This window comes from Herpailurus yagouaroundi, unplaced genomic scaffold, assembly GCF_014898765.1.
Source record: "Herpailurus yagouaroundi ecotype Mexico unplaced genomic scaffold, PumYag 184, whole genome shotgun sequence".
NCBI classification, from domain to species: Eukaryota; Metazoa; Chordata; class Mammalia; order Carnivora; family Felidae; genus Herpailurus; species Herpailurus yagouaroundi.
This window is the reverse complement of record NW_024412415.1, coordinates 18,322,639-18,347,167: the sequence shown is the minus strand read 5'-3', so window position 1 is coordinate 18,347,167 and position 24,529 is coordinate 18,322,639. Positions and strand designations below refer to the sequence as shown.

The 24,529-nt window shown below is 37.8% G+C and overlaps 1 protein-coding gene across 3 annotated transcripts; it reads left to right on the top strand.

Moving 5' to 3' along the window:
- The first annotated feature begins 10 nt into the window (after positions 1 to 10).
- Positions 11 to 22,603, top strand: ARPP19 (cAMP regulated phosphoprotein 19). 3 transcript variants are annotated; one of them, XM_040492717.1, is made up of 4 exons: positions 11 to 67; positions 294 to 348; positions 13,477 to 13,599; positions 18,445 to 22,603. In XM_040492717.1, the coding sequence occupies exons 2-4, from the start codon at positions 304 to 306 to the stop codon at positions 18,613 to 18,615; spliced, it is 339 nt and encodes a 112-aa protein (XP_040348651.1). In that variant the 5' UTR covers positions 11 to 67; positions 294 to 303; the 3' UTR covers positions 18,616 to 22,603. The 3 variants fall into 3 exon arrangements, with proteins under 3 accessions (XP_040348651.1, XP_040348649.1, XP_040348652.1); XM_040492715.1 differs by lacking the exon at positions 11 to 67 and having other exon boundaries at positions 158 to 348; XM_040492718.1 differs by lacking the exons at positions 11 to 67; positions 294 to 348 and adding an exon at positions 13,287 to 13,378.
- The last annotated feature ends 1,926 nt before the right edge of the window (positions 22,604 to 24,529 follow it).

The following is a 24,529-nucleotide window of genomic DNA, read 5'->3' as shown; positions in this document are numbered from 1 at the left end:
CGAGCCGCGACCTTTGAAGGAAGAAAGGAAGTGCTTCGGCGTCGCAGAGTCGGACAAGCGGGGTAAGGTAGGTAGGGGCGCGGTGCGGGACGGGCGGCTGGGGCGCGGCGGGCTGCAGTGGCTGCCGAGCGCCGCGAGGCTCCGTGTCGTCATAAGGCGGCGGCCATTTTCCCGGGCGGAGGCTGCCCGAGCGGGCGCTCGGAGAGCGGGGGCGGGCGGGCCTGAGGCGGTGCGGCGGCCGGGCGGCCTCGGCCCCCCGGTAATCGCGTCTTCTCCCGGTGTCTCGTTTGCAGAGGGAGCACTATGTCCGCGGAAGTCCCCGAGGCAGCCTCCGCGGAGGAGCAGAAGGTGAGTGTGCACGGCGAGCGGTCCCGGGGGCTCGGAAGGCCCAGAGGCGAGCCTTGTGCGGGCCGGGCCTGCCGGGTGGCCTGCTCCCGCCGCGTGCGGAGGGGCGCGCCGTAAGTCGGCCGGCGGGTGCCTGGTGGAGAGAGCTGGAGCTGCCTGGACGCCTCCGCCGTGAGGGCCGAGCTCTCCCAGACCTGCCGCCCGCCGTAACTCAGGTGATTAGCGCCCGCGTGGTGGGAGTTTGAGCATTGTCCGAGTCTTGGCCGAGATTTGCCTTTTCTCAGCGCCTCGGTGTGTCGCCTTTTTCCTTACGCTCGACTGTACATAATGAGCCCAGGACTCCCGTTTTTGTGGTGGAACCTAAGTTTTTCCATGAGCCTCACTTAGCGTAGGAAGTCTTATTTTTCCGTGAAGAACGAACTCTTCCCAACTACTGGTATTGTCGGCATGCTTTTAACTCCAAAGGCGGTATCTCGTGTTCGGGTGGCGAGTTAGACGAGGGTTGGCGTTTCCGATCCCGTCCTAGTTTGCCGCGTAACCTTGGTCAGTCGCTAAACTCTTCAAGTTTTCAATCTTCTCATTTGTAAAATAATGCTGATAACACTTGCTTTGTAAAGTTGTTGTGAGGCTTAAATGACGTGGGTAACTTACAATATTTAGCTCAGTGTGTGCTCAGAAATGTGAGCCACTGGGATCCGCATATGGTATTTGAAAACCAAAAGCTTGGAATTGAAAATTTTTTACCAATTTAGTTGACCTGGATTTTTGTAGCAACAGGAATATTTTGTACACTTACTTCTAACATCCTTCAGATGTAGGAAAATAATCCACAAATCAATATGATTCAAATTACGAATGTTAAGACTTCGTTTCGTCTGTGCTAGTTCTTGCCCCTTCCACCATTATTATTTCTGCTGCCTTGCCCTCCTTGGTACTTGTGGCTGGCCTACAAAGGCCCATATATTGTTTCTTAAATTGTTTATGGAGAGTTGCCAGCACCTTTTCTTGAAAAGTCAGACGGCATTATTATAAATAGGATTTGGTCTAGTACTTGGACTTTGTACGGGCTCCTTCTGCTTCATGTTCTCCTCATGCTCCTAAACAGGTTGGAAATTTCATTAGTGTATTAGTGTTCTAAACCCACTCCATATGTTCTTAAGCATGGTAACTTTTCTTCAGTTGAATGATTCTGTTATGTTACTTGTAAATATTAAAAAAAAAAAAAAAAAGAAAACTGCGTAGGTAGTAGGCCAAGTTACCATATTATTCAGGGATATTCCAATGAAGATTATGTTTGGTATTTTTCACACTTTACAAAAACATGGACTTCTAGGACAGAAATATAGTTTAAAGATTACAATCCTGGGGCGCCTGGGTGGCGCAGTCGGTTAAGCGTCCGACTTCAGCCAGGTCACGATCTCGTGGTCCGGGAGTTCGAGCCCTGCGTCAAGCTCTGAGCTGATGGCTCAGAGCCTGGAGCCTGTCTCCGATTCTGTGTCTTCCTCTCTCTCTGCCCCTCCCCCGTTCATGCCCTGTCTCTGTCCCAAAAATAAATAAATGTTGAAAAAAAAAATAAAAAAAAAATTACACTCCTAACTATAACATGAAATACCATTTATTTATTGAAAAACATTTATTGTGTTCATAATTGCTTGGGATTTAAGAACCCCCAAAAACAACAAACCCATGTGTGTGCTCTCTTGTCCTAAACACTGACATCAACTTTGGTTTTGACTTCTGATGTACCGTGGTGTGCTATGTAGTTTCCTTTTATGAGATTTTTAGTGTGTTGCCAAAGTATAAAGTGTTGATTTCTACCGGGTAAATGCTTTTATTTGAAACAACCTAATACCAGGTTTAACAATATTAAACATGTCTTGAATGTTTTCATAAAGGTCTACATTAAAATTTTAACTCAAGTCCTTTTGTTTTAGGTCTGTTGTCATTAATACCAAAGTGGGTTGGTAATATAATGTCCCTTCTTGAATTAGGGATTGGCTGTAGATGTTAAGTGTCCCGTAGCATGGATACCATCCCTAAACATGAGGAGAATGTGCAGAGTCACTTCTGTGTTCCTATGGGCCAAATCACCTGTTTCTTCTATTTTGGAAGAATAGATGACTTAAAAAATTGGATTATTCTCTGTGTACCCAGTTGACCTTTCAATTAAAGCCAAAGCATTCAGCTAAAACACCTTTATAATTTTATGGTACGTTGGCCTGTTGCCTCTGAAAAATTAACATAAAGAGATGAGACTGCATGGAGTAAGGGCTAAGTCACTATTTCTCTGAGAAGTGCAGGCCCCTTGTTAAGAGAAGAAAAACTGTGTATGGGCCACTTTTTTTTATTGGGATATTAAATATGTATAAACATGAAAATAAGTATAAACATACCTCTTTAACACTGCTTTAAAATTAAAACACGGATGGGTCTCCTTCATGGCTCAGTCAGTTGAGCATCTCACTTCAGCTCAGGTCATGATCTCACGGTTCCTGAGCTCAAGCCCCATGTCTAGCTTTGTGCTGATAAGTGTAGAGCCTACTTTGGATTCTCTGTCTTCTCTGTCTCCTCCTCTCTACCCCTCACCTGCATGTGGGCCTGCGAGCACTCTCTCTCTTTCTCTCTCTCTCTCTCTCTCTCTCTCTCTCTTGAAAATAAACACACATTGAGGTGCCTGGATGCTCATTCAGTTAAGCGTCTGACTTGGTTTTGGCTCAGGCCATGATCTCACTGTTCTGGGTTCAAGCCCTGTGTCGTGCTCCTCGCTGGCAGTGCAGAGCCTTTTTGGGATTCTGTCTCTGGCCTTCTCTCTCTGCCCCTCCCCTGCTTGCTCACACTGTCTCTCAAAAAATGAACAAAAATATTAAAAAAATTAGGCACCCGGTTGGCTTAGTTGGTGGAGCATGCGACTCTTGATCTTGGGGTCGTGAGTTCGAGCCCTCATTGGACAGAGATTACTTAAAATTTATTTTAGATTAAACAAATTAAATACAAACAAAATTAGTGTGAATTATCCATTGTGGCATAGTATTTTGCTGAAAGTAAATTTCCAACGTATTGAGAATGTGGTAGCAGTTGTTACAGGCAGGGCATTTTGAGTATGGCAAGTTAACGCTTCCCTAGGTCATGTGATGACTCAGTTGTCCTTTTTTTTTTAATGTTTATTTTTGAAAGACAAGAGAGGGAATGTGAGTGGGGGAGGGGCAGAGTGAAGAAACGCAGAATCCAAATCCAAAGCAGGTTCCAGGCTCTGTGCTGACTCCGACATGGGGCTCAAACTCACTAACCAGTGAGATCATGACCTGAGCCGAAATTGGGCACTTAACTGACCAAGCCACCCAGGCACCCCTCACTTGGCCTTTTTAAGAGTAATCTGTGTGATCATTTAATTCTAGGATCAAAAATACATCATTTACATTTTAAATTCAGCTCTGTTCTTTTCTCACTCTTCTGGACAATTGGAGTAGTACTGCACAGTCTCCTTCATAAATGAAAGCTGAAATGGAAATCATGTAGCACTTAGATATGAGATGGCAATTCATATGTGCTGGTATATACTTAAACTTTTTCCTTCTGGATTATCACTGAAGTGAAAACAAAACATTAAAAAAATTTTAGCAGAGACCTCATGGATCTATCACCTGTGAATTCCACTTTGAATAACACTAAGCTCAGTCAGACAGGTGTACACTCTTGTCCTGGGGTGAGAAGAGGCATAGTGATGACTTAAAACACATAATTCTATTTTCATTGTGAACATCTTAAAGTCATGGACCCTCCTTTATCTTTTCTCCCATTGCTCCTATCTTCCCTGATTCATTCCATTCATTTCATTGTTGAGAAAATACTGGTTGAATGAATTTTTCTCAGAATTTTTCATTTGAAACCATTGCCAAAGTACTATCTAATACAAATGACAAAGCTTGTACTGCAGTTTGAAAGAGGGAAGAATAGACTATAGTAATATAAAAACCTTTGTTTAGACCCAATTAAGAAATCTGAGTGAGAATAAAGGAACACGTATGTATGTGTGTGTGTGTATGTATATGTGTGTGTGTGTATATTACTGCTTTTAAGTTAAAAATTTTTTTAATATTTTTGAGAGATAGAGACCGGGCATGAGTGTGGGAGGGGCAGGGGAGAAGGAGACCCAGAATCTGAAACAGTCTCTAGGCTCAGAGCTGTCAGCACAGAGCCTGAAATGGGGCTTAAACCCACAAACCGTGAGATCTTGACCTGAGTTGAAGTCAGACGCCCAACCGACTGAGCCACCCAGGTGCCCCCCAGTGGTTTTTTTTTTCAGTTTATTTATTTATTTTAAGAGAGAGAGAGAGAGAGAGAGCGCGCACAAGCAGGGGAGGGGCAGAGAAAAGGAGAGACAATTCCAATCAGGCTCTGCACCATCATTGCAGAGCCTGACATGGGGCTCAAACCCACAAACTGAGAGATCATGACCTGGGCTGAGATCAAAAGTTGGACACTTAACCGACTGTGCTGCCCAGGCGCCCCCACTTATAAGTTTTTTAAAAAGAAGATCTGAAGAGCAGGTTTTCTAGGGATTTTATTACAATATTGATCAAATTAAGTTAGTAAGATGTCTTGGAAGAAGCTAACTGAAGTGGGGCTCTCAACTGAAACATTTTTGTCAGTTTAAAAGATAATGGTTGGTGCTTTTGTGAGTAGTAGAAAAGGAAGAGAACTATTACGTCCATATATCATCACTAAAGAGTGGGTACAAACTGCTTTCCCATTTTCCCAGTTTTTAAAAAATTGCAGTTAGTATTGACATTTTCAATTTTTTTTTTTAAATTTTTTTTTTCAACGTTTTTATTTTATTTTTGGGACAGAGAGAGAGCATGAACGGGGGAGGGGCAGAGAGAGAGGGAGACACAGAATCGGAAACAGGCTCCAGGCTCTGAGCCATCAGCCCAGAGCCCGACGCGGGGCTCGAACTCACGGACCGTGAGATCGTGACCTGGTTGAAGTCGGACGCTTAACCAACTGCGCCACCCAGGCGCCCTGACATTTTCAATTTTAACACCACCTTTGGTAACTAAAAGGCTTAAGAGTGGTTTTTTTTTTTTTTTTAATGTTATTTTATTTATTTTGAGAGACTGAGAGCAGTGGAGGGGCACAGAGAGAGGGAGAATCCGAAGCAGTCTCCGTACTGTCAGTGCAGAAACCAGTGCAGGGCTCCAGCCCAGAACCCATGAATCATGAGATCATGTGACACCTGGGCAGAAGTCAAGAGTCGGTCAGTCGCCTGAGCAACTCAGGTGCCCCTCAAGAGTGTTTTTAATTTTAGTTTTTAAACCATAACTTGTTTGTTTAGTTTGTGTGCAACCATTGTTACTCAGCAATCTAGAAGTAAACCTCAGAAAAGTTTTAAAATGTTTCTTGTTGCTACCTTATCAAATGTGCTATATATACAGCAGCGTTTTAGGCTTGGCTCTGTGTCTGCTACTATAACATGATATATTTCAAAGATAAGCTGATAGTGAAGCTGTCAGGTGTTTGGAAAGTTTCTTAGCTTTATTGAAACAATTGGAGTATGTTGTGTTTGTTCATTCAGTAGGCTTTTATTGAACACCTGTTAAATGCCAGGCACTAGGCAAGCAGCAGGGACTTAATTGGACCACAGTATTTTTCCCTAGAGGTTGATAACAGTTCCGATACCTTCCTGGCAATATCCCAAAGGATTTGTTGGGCTTTCATTAATCTTTTCTACTTATTTATCAATCATTGCGTCAGTGAACATATTGCTGAGCAGATAGAGGAAAATTTGCTTAGAGTTACCAGATTTTTATTGCTGATGTTGCTATGTAACTTCTCTGCTGAAGGTGGAAAAGTGGTATTAATCATTCAGACTTATCAGTCCATGACATAATAATCCTTAATTGTTTGAATGTTCTTTTTATGTTTTTATGCCATATACCCCACCTACTCACAAAAGGGACATCTAATATATTTCAGTAGACTATTTCACAAAAATGCAAGTGCTTAAACAATAAATGTTAAGCTATGTGCTAGGTATAGAGTATACACTGAAGATAAATGTACTTGTCAAGAAGATAACCTTCATTTAAGATACTGTTTTTAAGTATTTTTTTGTATATTATAAGCATATATCTTTGGGTTTCTGCTTCCCCAGTTTGTAGCGTATGGTTAAATGTTCTAGAATTCTAATGATCCTTTTTCTACTACTCTCCTCCCCGCCCAAGGTATTATCAGCATAGAAACTACTTAGCTGATGAATCCTTACAAAGTAGTAAAATTGCTCTATGACACAGAAGCTTCTTGGAGAATAAAAGTTTGAAAACAGATTTGAGTTTTTCTTAAGTTTATTCTGGGAGACAGAGGGGGAGAGAGAATCCCAAGCAGGTTCTGCACGGTCAACGCAGAGCCTGATGGAGGCTTGAACCCATGAACCTGTGAGATCATGACCTGAGCTGAAATCGAGAGCCAGACACTTAACTGACTGAGCTATGCAGTTGCCCCCAGATTTGAATTTTTAAAAATACTTCTTGGTTAAGCTTGTCATTTCCATATTTTGTTGATCCCTTTGGTTTTTATTTCATTAACCTCTGCTTTTTATTTTCTCTCATTCTCTTTGGGTTCTGTTCTTTGTTTAACTACTGAAGTTAGATGTATAGCTCATTGACTTTTAGTTTTCTTGTTTAATACATGCCCTTAAGGGACATTTGTTGAATCTTACAAGTTTGGTAAGTATAGAATTTTTATCAGTGAGTTCCATGTGTTTCTTTTTTAATTCCCATTATTTATTAATCATGAATTATTTTAGTAATATATTTTTTAAGCTTATATACATTGCAGTTTTGTTTGTTTTTTAAATGTTTGTTTATTTTTGAGAGAGAGAGAGCGTGCACAAGCGGTGAGGTGGAGGGGGGCAGAGACACAGAGAGACGAAGTCTGAAGCAGGCTCCAGGCTCTGAGCTGTCAGCACAGAGCCCGATGTGGGGCTTGAACTCACAGACTCCAAGATCATGATCTGAGCCGAAGTCTGATGCTTAAACGATTGAGCCACCCAGGCGTCTGCCCCTGTGCACATTAGAGTTTTAATGATTTAAGCTATTTTAGTTACGTACGTATTTTAATTTCTGAATAGGGATATATAAATTTTTTTATTGTTGACTTTTGATCTTGTGAATTGTAGTCATAGATGGTCATTTGGATGAAAATGGTTAAGGCTTATTTTTATAGCCTATTTAGTCAATTTTTCCATTGTGCTTGAGAATAATATACATTTCCTAACTATTGGGTGCAGAATTAAAATACGATATCTTGACTACTTTGTCTTTTTCACTTATCAATAATGGAGGAAGGTGTATTGAAATCTGTACTGATAGACTTGTCAGTTACTGTAATTCAGTCAATTTTTTCTTTATATATTTTGAGGCTTTTTATCAGAGGCATGAATATTTAGATTCTCTGCATCCCTAATGCTTTTTGGCCCCCTATCTATCTGTATAGATTTCAATACTTCTTTTTCTTTTTTTTTTTTCTTTACCTCCCAGGCTCTTGGGTTTTTTTCCCCCTCATGATTGATTTTTCTTCTTCCATTTTACCTCTACTGTTAGTATGGAAATTACATACTTCATTTCTGTTATGTAATTGTTTCCCCTTGAAATTTTATCATACATTCTTAATTAAACAAAATGTAAAATTAGTAAACATTGTGGACCATAGAACACTTAAACTGTGTTATGTAGTATTTTTGTTTTTTATTTGTTTTTAAAGTAAATGCTCCTCCTGATGAGGGGCTTGAACTCAAAACCCTAAGATCAAGAGTTGCATGATCTGCCAGCTGAGCCAGCCAGCCTCCCCTTTTGTTTGTTTTCCTTTTGTTTTGTTTTTAACCTCGCATGTTAAGATATTAAAATTTGAAAAGCGAATGTGTTGATTATATCTCAGCAAAGCTGGGGGGGAGTTAGTAAAGTGGCTTGTCAGTGTACATTAATGTATTTCAGTTTCTTTGCTATTTCTTTCCTTTTTAAAAATTTTTTTTTAAATGTTTATTTACTTTTAAGACAGAGAGAGACAGTATGAGCGGACAAGAGGCAGAGAGAGGGAGACACAGAATCCAAAGCAGGCTCCAGGCTCTGAGCCATGATCCATGAAATCATGACCTGAGCTGAAGATGGACACTTAACTGACTGAGCCACCTAGGTGCCCCTCTTAGCTATTTCTTTCTATATCTCAAACCTTTTTCAAGATTTATTTTGATTCTAGCTGAAATAAATGTTTTAAGAGTTACTTTGAAGGATGTCCAGAAACATGCAGTCACACCAGTCATTGTGGCCTTTTGCATTTTTTAACATGACTATAGGGATAAATTGCTTATTTTACCTGATTTTATCCACAGCTTCTGTCCTGGACAGTAGAAACCACTTTGGGTATTTCAAACAGAAAGGGTTGTGATTTAGGGAATTAGGTTACAAATTATTAGAAGGGATGGAGGAATAAAGGGGGAAGATAATGTTTCTACAGGTGCGGATTGTAGAAAGCTGTTGACTCTGCATAAGTGAGCACTATTCTGAGCAGACCATCCCCTGCACATACTCTCGTGGAGCAGCTGCACTAGCCCCTGATGATCTGCCTGATGCCCTCCTGCAGGAACTCATGGGCTATTGCTGGTGTTCACATTGTTGGTCGCATCACCAGGAACAGAGTGGATTCTTTCTCCCATGTTTTTTAATCTGGTGTAGGTGCCATTAGCAGAACCTAATAGTTCAGTCTGGGAAAGGTAGTTTCAGGCTTCTAACTAATTCAGGGGAGTGTTTTAAAGAAGAGTAAGTGTTGGCTGAATGCCAGTGGACAGTCTGCCACCTGATGTGTTATTTATAATTGACTCTACATAAAGTCCAAGCATTTCAACTTGCTTATCAGTAAGGTCCTATAACTGTGCATTTGCAAAAGGTTAAGAACGTTTCTGTATGATCCATGAAAAATATTATAGATGTGTTGATGGTATATACTGTGTTTTAAAAATACAGCTTTGGTCATATTTTTCCCCCTTTTGGTATTAAATGCAGCTGAAATTCTGAATCCAGCTACAAAGTTGCAGCTTGCAGACACTTAACTTTGTGCTGTGTATTTGGCAAGAAAGTTCAATGATTGACTTTGTTTTTTCTAGGACACATTATATAGATCCATTCTAAACCTAAACAATACTTCTGTAAATGCTATTTGCCCAGACGTATTTTATAGTAACCTAACTCGATTTAATTGAACACGAGTAGTATATATCATGTATAAACATATATGTGAATATATTCTTTATTAAGAAAATAAGGGAATGCCAGATACGATTGTATATTATGTGTAACTTTTTCCCCTCTCATATAAAATAAGGGAAACCTGCAGAAACACTGGAAATTAGGGAAAGTTGCTACCTCTATACCAGAAATGTTAAGGAATTTTTCTTAAATATAAAGAACTGATAATTCAAATCAAACAAAGGAAGTGGAGAGCCTTTATTTCCCAGGCAGGCCCAAGAAAGCTGGATGGTTTTAGTGGAAATGTAGGACTCTCTTGACACTCTTTAATTTGAATGTGCAAGAGGGTGCCTGGGTGGCTCAGTCGGTTAAGCATCCGACTTCAGCTCAGGTCATGATCTCACGGTGCTTGGGTTTGAGCCCAGCATTGGACTCTGCTGACAGCTTGGAGCCTGGAGCCAGCTTCAGATAAACACTAAAAAAAAATTTTTTTTGAATGTGCAAGGACTCAAAGGCTGTAAATCAAGTTACAGTCTTTTTCAACTAACATCCAAATTCAGTGTTAACCAATTTAAAAAACACAACTGTACAGAGGGACCCAAGAGTAGGTTCCTTCTCCCAGTTCGGTCTGAGTAGCACCGATGTGAATACAGCTGGACAAACTGCAGTGACCCCGCCCATCTTCCTGCACTAAACTGGTAACCTTAAATTTACAATATTTCTCTACCTTTTGTGATGAGTTCAATACAGTCATACCTTACATAGGGGTTATATTCTAAAGTTAGTAAGGCAGGAATAGCATATAACTAAATTTACTCTTGAAAAACTCCAATGAAGTCATAATCCATGATTCCCTAATAGTGGAAACAGCCCCATCAATTCTCAGTAGGACAAGTAGTCACTTTAATCCAGTGGTTGAACAGATGTCTGGGCTGATTCTTCAGTTTATAGCTGAGGTAGCAGACTTGTATGTAGGGACTGAGTTTTTAAATACTAAGATGATAAATAGAACATCACTATGCTAAAACTCTGAAAGAGGCCCAGGAGTGAGATCATCATGGAAACGGCAGGTTGGCATCACACACCTCACACTTGAGCTCTCTGAGGCATACTCTTCTTGAATGGGATGACTGGCAGGATCACCACTCATACTGTTTAGAGTCTCTCTCTCTGGCAGCATAGTTGAATTTTGTGTACATCAAGTGAGGTGATGTCTTAGACTGAAAATCTAAATAGATGCATGAAACTGTAGCATAAAAAAAGGAGGAAGGTAGAACACTTGAAGCAGAAAGGAGCATACATATAAAGGAAGCCCCATAGAAAAAGCATATTTGACAGCAGCAGCAGTTTTAATATCAAAATCCTCTAAGACTAAAAATGAGAAGACGTAGTAACAAATGAGGTTGCTGGTCAAGATGAAGGAAATACAATGTATAAGGTGAACAGAGCTAGTTATAAAGCATGTATGAATATAATTTTGAAAAATAAATGCAAAAATCGTATTAAGTCATTTTGGGCATAAGTAATTTGTTTGCTGTACAAGAATACTAGGCTTGACATTTATGGATATAACATTTCTGCTTTTTGACATTTGCAAATAACCTGCAAGAATCGAGATATGCAAAGGTGTGTGATTTTGTCTAGCTGGTATGCAGAAAAGCGTCCATTAGCTGGAAGGTGTGTGTACCTTGCCATTGCCCAGCATCGCCTATTAGGGCAACTTTTTCTTGATTCATTCTTTCTTCTTAAGTATTTGCCATACAGTCATAAACGTTGCTTCCCTATAAAATATGGCTCTTTGAAAGAAAGTAGACTGTATCAAGACTGGTGTTAAAAGTGAATAAGCTTGAGTGGAGGCCTCTTGCTCCACCTCGTGGAGCCCCTTGCTCCACCTCCTCCCCCTGCCACCACCTCGTGCCCCAGGTGGGAAGACCACATGCCCTTGGAAGGGGGAATGAAGAAGAGTTGAGAAAAGGAGAGAGAATGGAAAGAGTCAGTGCCTTTTCAACTTGACAAATAGTTTCTGTTGACCATGAAGAGGTGGCTAAGACACCCCACTTAATCCAGAGTCTGCAGATGGGATCATGGGAAAACTGACAAAAGTCAGTGCAAGAGAAATGTCCCTTTTTTAAATGCCTGATTGTTCATACCATATACAGATCTATTGTAGATGAGTATCTATTCCCATCTTTACCACCACCTCCTGAAATGAGAAATAACTGTTTGAAAGGACTGACCTATTCCCAGGACTGAGGCTGGTTCAGTGGGTTACTTATCTCCAAGGATGGAGGGACACTGGGAAAAATGAGCAAATAGGCCTTGCTGTTTTCCTCTATTTACCACTCTCAGCTCATACTCCTTTTTGTCCTATCATATTTTTTCATTTTCTCTGTACTTTTGTTCAAACCTAGCATAAAAGTCAGGTTTAAATTGTTTGTTTGGTCTTCATCCTTATGAAATCTTCTGTATCACATAAAATTTGTATTAAATCGTGTATGCTTTTCAAAAAAAAAAAAAAGTGAATAGGCTCGGGGGTTCCTGGCTGGCTCAGTCTGAAGAGCGCAACTCTCTCTCTTTTTTTTTTTTTTTAAAAAAAACATTTAATTATTTTTGAGAGACAGAGCACGAGCAGAAGAGGGACAGAGAGAGAGAAAGGAAGATACTGAATCAGAAACAGGCTCCAGACTCTGAGCTTGTGAGCACAGAGCCTGACTCTGTGTTCAAACCCACTAGCAGGAGATATGACCTGAGCTGAAGTTGAACACTTCAGTGAGCCACGCAGTCGCTCCAAGCATGCAATTCTTCATCTCAGGGTCATGAGTTCAAGCCTCATATTGGTTGTAGAGATTACTTTAAAGAAGAAAAAAAAATGAATAGGCTTAAAAATATTTATATCATTTGGTCAGAAAACACATTTTTGATAAAGAATGGGACCTTTGGCATGTCATTACATACAGGGGGAGATTAGGGAATAATGGACATTGATATGAAGGTTGACAAAGATGATGTTTCCCTTTAAAAATACCAAGGTCAGGGCACCTGGCTGGCTCACTTGGTGGAGCATGCGACTCTTGATCTTGGGGTTCCAGTTCAGCCCTACATTAGGTGTAGAGATTACTTAAAAAATAGAATCTTTTTTTTTTTTTTCCAACGTTTTTTTTTTTTTTTAATTTATTTTTGGGACAGAGAGAGACAGAGCATGAACAGGGGAGGGACAGAGAGAGAGGGAGACACAGAATCGGAAACAGGCTCCAGGTTCCGAGCCATCAGCCCAGAGCCTGACGCGGGGCTCGAACTCACGGACTGCGAGATCGTGACCTGGCTGAAGTCGGACGCTTAACCGACTGCGCCACCCAGGCGCCCCCAAAAATAGAATCTTTTAAAAAACAAATAAAAAATACATGGTCTTCTGTATTGAGTTAGGGAATATCTTCTGGTAAATCAGCTGTTGTTAATTCCTGTTAAAGAATCTCAGAGCTTCGCAGTCATACATGAATTTGAATTAATAGGAGTTCAAAAAGCTCTTGTATTTTAACATTAAAATGGTTCTCTAAATATAGGCACAGAGCTGATGAGTTCCATGGAAGGTGACTAACTATAAATGTATTATACATAACTGGAAAGTAATGGCAAGCAAGACTTCAGAGCTGAGTTATCTTGATATTTTTATCCAGTGTGTGGGGTGTTGTGTGCATCACAGCTATAATAGAGCTATCACATGGATCATTTGAAAAACAAGACAGAGATGTTTTAAAAGCTTCTGCGCTTGATTTCTTAGTCAGATGCTGCATTATTTGGTATTTGACAACTGAAGTCAGGGTCCAGATATTGAAAGGTGAATTATTTTAAATAAGTGAATTGTAATAGAGAAGTAATTTATTTTAAATTATTTCAGGAAATGGAAGATAAAGTGACCAGTCCAGAGAAAGCTGAAGAAGCAAAATTAAAAGCAAGGTATCCTCATTTGGGACAAAAGCCTGGAGGTTCGGATTTCTTAAGGAAACGATTGCAGAAGGGGGTAAGTTCTTATATATAATCTTCAAATGCTTAAACCCTGAACTCATTGTGGTAGTTGCGATTATGAGAAGGGTGTCTGTGTGTATGTAACTCTGTACTTTATCAGATACAAATACATACATAGATATACATCATTTTTTTCCAATATTTTATATCGTTTACTCTATAAATCTGTATAAGAATGTACATCTCATCACTTTTAACTATAAACTATTTCAAGCATGTAGAAAGTGCAGATAATAATACAGCAGAACTCATGTACCCACCACCCAGATTTAATATATTTTGCCATATTTACTTCAGTTTTATCTTTGTAAGAAAGAAAATGTAGATATAGTTGAAACCTACTACATGTATGTATATATCCCCTGCCCCCTTCTTTCCTTTATCCCACCCCACCCACCCTTCTTTCCAAAAGCAGCGACTATCCAGAAGCTGGCATTTATCCTTCTGCCAGTATTTTTTAACTTTTACTTGTTTTAAAGATGATTTCCATGCAAAGGCTAAAAATAATTTTTATTTGGATGAAATGATCACTTGTAAAGGCAGAGCTTATTATCTCCTTTACATAATACATTTTACAGAGTTACTCTAATACAACTTATACATGGTAATTTTAGTAGTTGAGATTACTGAAAATATTTTTTCAAAATCTTACTAATTCTTTGTGAGGCATAAACCATTATTGCTCAATAATGAGATCTGAATTGAGATACTGCTACATGCTTATTCCTTAGGTTTTCTTTCTAACTCCTTTGTAAAAAATTAAAGGACTCCATCTTTGGTTTAAGTACATTTAAATTATTTACCTTACAGGGAACAGGGAAAGAAAAGAACTGTTAATAGAATCAGGTGCCAAATCATGAGTTTACTAAAATAAATACCTTGAATATACTGGTATCTGCTGCTTGCTTAGTAAAAACATGTTTGTATGTATATGTATGTTTATATGTGTAGGTATTGGCAATAGTTACATATGGATTATTTTCTCCAAATTGCAAAAGGCTGTTTTTTCCCAGCTTTATTGAGATACTATTGACATACAACATTGTGTAAGTTTACTGTGTACAATGTGATGATTTGATACACCTACATATTGTAAAATGTTGACCAGTAAGGTTAGTTAACACATCCCTTACCTCACATAATTACCATTTTTTTGTTATGGTGAGAACATTAAAGCTCTACTTTCCAGGCACTTTCAAGTGTACAATTCAGTACTGTTAACTTATTGTACATTAGATCCCTAGAACTTCTTATTCATCTTCTAATTGAAAGTTTGTGCCCTCTGACCAGTATCTCCCCATTTCCCCCACTCCTCCACCCCTGCAACCACCATTTTGCTGTTTCTGTGAGTTTAATGTTTTTAGATTCCACATGTAAGTCAAATCATACACTGTTTGTCTTTTTACCAAGAGAGCATTTTAACAGGGCACCCTAGCTGGCTCAGTTGGTAGCATGTGTGACTCTTCATCTCTGTGAGTTGAACTCTGTGAGTTCAAGCCCTGTGTTGGGCATAGAGATTACCTATAAAAGAAAAAATAAAGCTCACCTAATAAAAATTTTTACAGAATTATATATTAAATAAATTCTTAGTTTTAAAAGTGGCAAAATACAGAATTTTCTTTGTCTTATGAAAGAATAACATTCACAGCTTTGAAATAATAGGATGGCAGGTTGGAATCATTCCAAATATATAAAAATGTAAAATCTCTGTTTTATGAGAAGTAATTCATTGGGGAAATTGTTACAAAAATGATAGTTAATACCTGTAGTACATAAAAAAGATTTTTCAGATATTCAAGAAAAACATTAAGGTGCCCCTATGTAAAATATTTCACCAGAAGAACTGTTAGAAAAATGTTTATCTGTGGTAGAAATCAGTAATGTAATTTATTAGATTTATTTTATTAGATTTATTATATTATTAGATTTATTTTATTAGATTTATTACATTATTACAGTAATGTAATTTATTAGTAATGTAAATTATTAGATCATACCATAGTACACGTACAAGTAAATTAGAAAAATATAATAACCACTGGTAAGGTTGAAGTTGAATATAGTTAATATTCTCTTTGCCATGTGTAGCATTTAATACTCATTGTGGAAAGGGATATGGATCAAGATTTATAGAAGTGTTCATATTCTTTGAATGAATAATCTCTTGTGAATTAATCTAAGAATATAATTCAATATAAGGAAAAAATCGAGTTTGAAGATACTATTTGTAGCTTTATAACTAGAAGCAGCACCGCTGTTCAGCAGCAGAGGAATAGTTAAATTGTAATAAGTCAACAAAATAGAATATTTTGTAGTTATTTACGAGCATTATTCTAAATACCATAATGTAGGGGATAAATAGAAAAAGCAGAATGAGAAACATACTCATTGAGAGCATAGCTATGTAGAATGTATTTGTATCAAGTCTAATTTTGGAATGGTCCCATCAGGTATGGTTTTATTTATGAAATAAATTATATAATCATCTTTGACTATGAAATTATTATTTGGAATTGATTGACTCTTAAGTGTTTAGGAAACTTTTCCTTTGTTAATCTCCAGAATAATTTATGGTCAACCATTCTTCCAACATTTGGGCTGTTATCTTTGTAATTTCCCTCTAGCTTCAACTATTTATGAATTTTTAAGTATCTTCAAATCAGAATTTATAAATCTTGTATTTTGGAATTGGTGTTGTAAGTGGTTGTGAAAGGGAAAATGCTGCTTGAATCAAGAAATAGAATTTGAGAAGGGAACTCTTGAATGATTTTGCATTATACCAAAATGTCAATGAATAAGCACTTTTATATTGGGAAATGAAGTCTTATATTCAACTATATCATTTCTTACTATTTTAAAAGAGTTTTGAATTTTTTAGATGTCAGGGTTAATAGGATCATTAGAAACTGACTTTATTACAATGGGGACAGTCTGCCTAAAATTTGCACTGTATATTAAATTTTTCCTTTTGTGTTTTTTATTGAGAAAGAATTTGGCAGTCTGCTTTGTTCTCCTCTAGAAGCTACTAAATTTCAGAAGTAGCTCTCTAATATGATACTCAGAAGTTCTGAGATTTTTTTTTTCATCCTATTCATTTCTTTTATGTTTATTTTTGAGAGAGAACTCACTCGAGTGGACAGGGGCAGAGAGAGGGAGACAGAGAATCTGAAGCAGGCTCTGCACTGTTAGCCCAAAGGCCAACATGGGTGGGGCTCGAACCCATGAACCGTGAGATCTTGGCCTGAGCTGAAGTCAGACTCTCAACGAACTGAGCCACTTAGGTGCCCCCACCATACTCTATTTTTATTTTTATTTATTTATTTTTTACCTTTATTCATTTTTGAGAGTGCAAGTAGGGGAGGGGCAGAGAGAGGAGGAGAGAGACAGACAGAATCTGATGCATGCTCCAGGCTCTGAGCTGTCAGCACAGAGTCCAATGCAGGGCTCGAACCCATGAACCAAACCATGAGATCATGACCTGAGCCAAAGTCGGATGGTTAACCGACTAAGCCACCCAGGAGCACCATACTCATTTTAAAACATGTAGAAATAAAGCTGCAGCAAGCTTTAGTAGGGTCTGGTCCAAGTTTCCTTGTTAACTGCTCAGTGTGTTACATGTATAGTAGCAGTTTCTAGCTTTAGACCCTTTGGCTTTAGGCCTGAGCTGTCTTATCAAAGAATAATAGTCCCTTCAGGGAGGCAGCCACTGAGACCTTTTCCCAGGCCACTCAACAGTCTTAGACCAAGCTGTGAATTCCCAGCTACTTCATTTACCATATGAGATATCCCTGAAGTCTCAAAGAGAATTTTTCCCCCTTTCTCCTTTTGTCAGTGAGGTGCTTATCTCATTGCTGGACTATTCCCTCTTGCCTACTCTAAAAGGTTACGTTACTCTCTTTTGAGCACCTGTAGCACCTTGTGTACTTAAAACAGTATAATGGTTGGAATACTCGACTGTTGTCCATCTTTGTATCTCAAGGATTCACACAGTGCCTCAGGTATAGTAAGCAGTCCGTAAAGGTAGGTTAAACATGAAAGGTAGAAGTTGGAAACCAGGCAGATTTGTACGTTTTTACTCTGGAACAGATAACTCCTGTAGATTAGTTATATGAAGGTTGATATTTAGCTCTCCTTGCAATTTCTATTTTAGTGATAATAGAGTATCATTGCTACCTTATTCATTCCTCTACCTTAAAAAGTTGTATTTCTTCAGTGTCTTAAGTGAAATATGGAAGTGTGGGATAAGGATGTACATTTTAAGTGATAATTTCTAATGAGTTTTCTTGTCACCCTAGCATTTATATTTTACCCTTAATTTTGATCTTACTGAATTGCTTTCATTCACATAAATGATTTTTATATATATATATATATATAATTTTTTTAAGTAGGTTCCAATGCCCTGTGTGGACCCCAACTTAGGACTTGAACTCTCAACCCTGAGATTAAGACCTGAGCTGAGACCGAGTTGGACGCTTAACTGACTGAGCCACCCTAGCCTCCCTCAAATAAATGATTTTAAGTCCTTTCAGGAATGTTCATCCTAGGTGACAGGAGCTATAAATAATGTTTTTAATAATTGAAAGTGTGTGGCACATCCTAAATGCAAGATGGTGAATTAAGTGTTTTTATTTTCCAAATAATTTAAGCAAGAATTTCTGGTTTTTCTGTTAGTAATTGAAAGTTGTGCTATTTCATGTTAATGTTTTTGTTTAAATTTTTTTAGATTAGTTTATTTTATATTGACAGTTGAGGGTTACATCTACATCTTAAATTCAGTGTGATTGAATATGAAAGTTTTAAACTCCAGTCTGAATTTTTTTTTTTTTTTCCCTTGTAGCAAAAATATTTTGATTCTGGGGATTACAACATGGCTAAAGCAAAAATGAAGAACAAGCAGCTTCCTACTGCAGCTCCGGATAAGACAGAGGTCACTGGTGACCACATTCCCACTCCACAGGACCTTCCTCAACGGAAACCATCCCTTGTTGCTAGCAAGCTGGCTGGCTGATTAAAAGAGCTGAACTGCATGAATCTTTCAATTCCCATTTTTTCTCCTTAATATGTTACTTTCTCTGCTTTTTATTTCCTTTCATTCACTAAGTCATTTCAGAATGACAGCTTTGCAGGTAGCGGTAGTGTGTGCTGCTATTGTAAGGGAATATACATGTGTAGAGTTTTTGATTAGTTTAACAGTGCACTGATAAAGAGAACATGTTAGAGCAACATAAAGTAATCTACTTGAAAATAATTGTATATATTACCTAACTCCTAGTGTAGGACTGTTTCAACAAGTAACAAGCAAGTTTTACAATTGTAATGTTTTGGCTTTCCTTAACTCATCTTAATTATAGCTTTGTATGTTACTCTTATTTAGTATAACCTCTATTGTATTGATTTCTTCTGTATTTTCCTTTTGGATTTTGTAAAACAGAAGTTTAAGACCACAAGTTGGAAGAAAGGTTACATTCTTCAAACAAAACTAGATGGGGCTCTGAAAGATTTGTATCTCTGCTTGAACTTGAATGGCCTTAAACCTGTTTCAGCTTTAACAATAGAATTTTACTTGGGCAATATTTGCCCATTCTGGTGTAACTTATGTGACTCTAGTGCTTAACAGCTGCCGTTGAAGCTAGTATTCTTATTCCGTTCTATAGTGTTAGAGTATCTTTTGTTGATGATGTGAATGAAGTGTGCATGTGCATTGACTGTTGAATTCACTTTTGTGCCATTTTTGTAAATACAATAGTTTTGCACAACCTCTCACAAATGTCTGTATTAATTTCACATATTAAAAAGCAGATGATGTGCCAACCAGAAGCACAAGAGTTCCTACACAAAACTCTGTACGTCAGTAGAGCTTTTGTATAGTAAGAGTAGTTTACAGTCTTGGGCTTATAGAATACTAAACTGAAATCTTTGCTTAGTCTGTCATAGACTTAAGCTTTTTCATTTGTTATTAATATCCATGACATTCAGTGGCCTTGTGCAGATATGATATGTTGCTTAGGCATATCTTTTGTCCTATGCAGAACATTTCATTTTGACTTTTATGAAAATTGCAATTCATGTAATTTATATAAACTTTTTTAATGTAGAAACTTTTTACTTCCACAGTCAATTTGGGGAACACTAGAATAAAAGGCTTCGATACTCTGCCTCCTGTGGCCCCTCCCTCCTTTTTTTCTTGCTGCTTTGACTCAAATCTTGTTCACCCGTGCTGTTCAGTCTTCAGAAGCTTAGGTGTCTATCCTCACTCTTGAAATTTACTCTGCTGAATGCTATGTTTTATAACAGAATGATGTTTTTCTTATAATTTCTTAGTTGTTAATTAACCATTCTTAATCCTGTATTACTAATATTTGACACTTGTTTAAATAAAAGGAACTTTATACTGAAACATTTACTTGAGCAGCGTGGCCCAGGAACTCATGTCAGGATGAGCTGAATTCTGGTAAATAATTTTAAGTAATTCTAATGAGCTAATAAGTGAATTAGACTTAAGACACTTAGAATCATTTACGTGATAGGTGGAACATACTCGTATTAAAATATTTAGATATTTTACTTCTGTAGATGTCATTTTAATAAAATACCAATTTAATTTTACTTGTGGTTTATCTAGATAGTAAGAATTTAATTAACAGACTATTGGGATATAGTTACTGCTCTTTTAGGAGCTCTTCACATTGGTGTTGTAATGCTATAGCATGACATTGAAGATCAGTAGCCTGAGATGATAGCATTTTTTTTCTTTGTCTTTGACTTGCATCGGCATCCCTCTTTTGGGATCTAGGCATCTTTTCTAGATCTTGGCTCCATCTGTATACTTGCTTTCCTATGACCCCAAATCATTGTAAATGGTGCCTTGAGCACAGCACCTGCACTTAAAGGCTGCCTAGCGCTGTGTAAGGCTTGCTGATTATCTTCCTTCTCCACATACCCCCAAAAGGCAGAAAAGCAATGAAATCAGTAATGTTCTAGTTTGTAATTTTAAGAGTCAGTCATATGTAAATATATTTGTTATGGGAGCAAGTAGGTTATTCCACTATATATAATCATTGTAGGATCCATTTAAGAAATATGGAATACCCCAAAGTAGAATTTCTGTAATATGTATTCCTTTTTTTGTGTGTGTGTGTGTGACTATTTGCAAGCTGTCACCACTAAATTTACATCAGAGAAGATTAATCTGAAAGATCACGGAAACCATGTTATTCTTGACCAGGATAGGACTCTAGGACGCTGTAGTTTACAACAAATGATACAACCTTTGCCTAAGTTTTATTTTGTAAAGTATAATGCTAATATTTAACCTACCTCAAAACTTGTTGAGGATCTGTGAAATACTGAGTAAGTGCCCAAAATAAAATACTGTTGATTGTCTTTTTATTAAAAGTAAGTTTCCTCATTAAACCAACCTGCCTTCTGTAAAGTCACAGTGCTTAAAGTGTCAGGATTTTCCATTAGGGAAAGACCTGTCAATAAGACTTTGTAGGTATAATAGCTTAGCCTCCATTATTGGTGCTTGGAATATAGAGGCTTTTAATTTTTCTATTTTTTGTTCTGCCTCAAATCTCAGTTTATTTAAGATGTATTTGCAAACTGTTTCACCATTGATTGAATGAAGATGTTGACTAGATGAGCTTAATTCTCCATTTCTCTAATTTCAAAGTTGTGGTTTGAAAAATGGCTAATTGTCCTGTTTAATGCAAATGACTGTTGAAGTGAACTGAAGTTCATGATAACAAATACTTGATGAAAATTGGCTAAATCTGAAATAAAGTACCTGTTTCATGTCTAGTAGCTCTTACTTTGATAGTACCGTTTGAGGAACATTTCATTTTTGAAGGCTATATCTGACTATATCTTGGCATGTTGGGATAGTAAGGATTGTTGGATTGTTTTGATGAACTGGCAGTAGCATGTTTACAGTCTATTTACAAGTTATTCAATACTCCTGTGCTGCTGACCTAAAAATAAGTCGTAACTATTCATCAAGACAGGCCTGGTGAAGCTTCTCTTTACTTGTTATTACTTCAAAAGTTGGAATTAGTTGCTCTTGTTACTTGATGTAACAAAACCATACCTCTGAGTATTGATACTTTTTACTAAATCGGACATGCATTCTTTCTCAATCAAAATTAGGTTTTATCAAAGCTGAAATGTAATCTCTACTTAAATTTTGCTGTAAACTTGATGTTTGGTGATCCAGGGGCTGGGAGCCTATAGGAAGAGCACACCCGAGTGGCAACTAAAACAAGTTTCTCTTGGTGGCCTTTTCCCTCCCCAGCATTCAAACACATTTCTTGTACTTTTCATTTTCCTTTTTCACCTCATTGTACTTCACCCCACATCCTTGCTTCTTAAGCCTCCAGATGGTGTTTGTTAAATGTTTAGTGCTGATGAAGTGTCAACCTTGAATATCCTTACCAAAATGCCACAATTAAGGACACATTTTTAATTTTCTAAAACACTATCCTAATCTGGATGACTAATTTGAGTGACTGTCCCAACTCTACAACTCAGCGTATGCACTGCCAGTCTTCCCTCATATCGTTTCTCCCCCTGACTCTCCACCACTCCTTGTAAAATTGGGATCAAAGAAATCTCATTCCAGGATTGTTAATCTAAGGATTTAAAAACACTGATTTTAATACTGTTTTACTAGTCTGGGCCTTTAGGTAGACCTGTGGGTTTTATTTTGCATTCGCTGGTGGTCATGAAACCATTAATGTATATTTGTATTATGTTACTTACCAACCAAATTGCATTTGAAAGAAAACACCTAATTAATAAGGCCTCAGATCTGTTATTGCATCTCATTTGTGATGCAGTATGACACTTTGCCTGTGTTAAAAGGGCCAAGAATAAATGCCTTTTTTGTTGAACATGTCTGTAGAGTTGGCAGTTAATGCTGAAATTTGTCAAATAGCCCTTCCAAAATTATACTTGTGAAATACACAAAAAAATAAATTGATCTGCTTAATTTCTATTGATATAATTTGCAGTTTTTGTCTTATTTAAATGTTACTGTTTTTCAGAATATTTTCTGAAGTCGATACCTTTAGATTTCAGCTACTAAATGCAGAAAGAATTTTGTTAGTCTTTAAGTTTTGTTTTAAATCATGTGTGATAATGAGATTCTAGCAATCTGATGTTTGTAAAGGCTTTGTGATTAAGATAATGTTAAATGTTTGCACATTGCAAGTCTTCATCTCATGTATAAAATAAAACACTCTTACAATACTGTCAGAAACAGAAGATGGGTTAGACAAGGAGCTTACATTCTGAGAACTTCCATAATATTTAATGCAAGGTAGAAGGTGTTACATCCCTTAAGAGAGGTAGAAATAAAGTTCCAGGAAGTCCAGAGGAATGAGTTATTCAATGTCGGGGATAAATGGGATGAGTGGTAGAGGAGAGAATTTTGAGAGATGGGTTACTGTAGGCATGGGTTGGGAGGGGGGGCAAGGGAGCTAGAAGATCATTTTAGGTAGAGGGGATGTTGTTTTCAAATAGGCAAGGACTTGGGGAAATGTGGGCTGAATAAGGAAGTTTGGTTGGAGAACATAGCATGTCAAGGAAGAACTTGTGATTTGTCTCCACATTGTTTTTTCTTCCCAGCCGTCGGTAAATGGTAACACCATGCATTTATCTACTCAGGTACTCAAATGAACTTGGAGTCGTATGTGATTGCTCAGAGGCCGTGACCCATAGTCACCAATACATACTGAATTTGCTGATTTCTCTCCATTGCTGGCACCATACCCCTGATTAATATTTCTTAGCTGAACACTAAGTGTTCCTAACACATCACTTTCTGCTCCTGCTCTCTTGTCCATGTTGTGCTTCTATACCTTTCCTGGCTTCCACTCTTAATAACCACTTAAAAATGTTCGAAGCTTATTTCTGCCCTATGCTTCACATATTTCTTTTCCACTAGACGTTTCCCTGGATTCATAGCTTGGCTGGCTCTATTTCATTCTGTTCTCTGCTCAACTTTTAACTTTCTTAGAGGGAGATTTAATTCATTATTGTATCCCAAGCAGTTTATATATACTCAAATGCTTAATAAAAAATGAAGTATTGGGTTGGACATGTAAGTGGAAAACCAGATTAAGGACATGGATGCAGAGAGAGAATGCTGTCTCAGCTGTATCTGGCCTTTCCTTCATTGAGGTAAGTCTATACTCAATAATTCTCTGAATGAGGAAGTGTCAAAGAGCTTTTTTCTCCTAAACCTCACATCACTGAAATTGGTATACCTGAGAATTCAAGCTAATGTTTTTAATGACTTTGTCTACTGATGTGAAGCTGACCCTTGAACAGTGCAGAGGTTAAGTCCGTGGCCCTCTGCACAGTGGAAAATACGCAAATAAAACTTTTGACTCCTCCAAAATGTAACTAAGTAAGCCTAATTTTGACTGGAAACCTTACTGATAACAGTTGATTAACATTTTGTATATTATATGTATTACATACTTTGAGGGAAAAGAAAATGTTAAGAAAATCATAAGGAAAATACATTTGCAGTACTGTATTTATTGGAAGAAAGTTCACATACATCTAAGTGGACCTGTGCAGTTCAAACCTGGGTTCAAGGGTAAGGGTTACTGCGGAAGTGATCACTATAGAGCAGCCATATTTTAATTTAAGGGTAAAGATCAAAGACACACCAGTCGGCAGCTTTCTGCTAAGTTACAGAACACAAACCTTTACTGTTTTTGGTTATTCTCAACCACTTTAATATCAGTATTATGAAAAGCCCCCAATTACTGTGAATGTACTTGCTAAAAGACTAAAAATAATTGTTTTTTTTGTTTTTGATTTTTAAAAAAATTTTTTTTTCCTAACGTTTATTTATTTTTGAGACAGAGACAAAGCATGAATGGGGAAGGGTCAAAGACAGAAGGAGACACAGA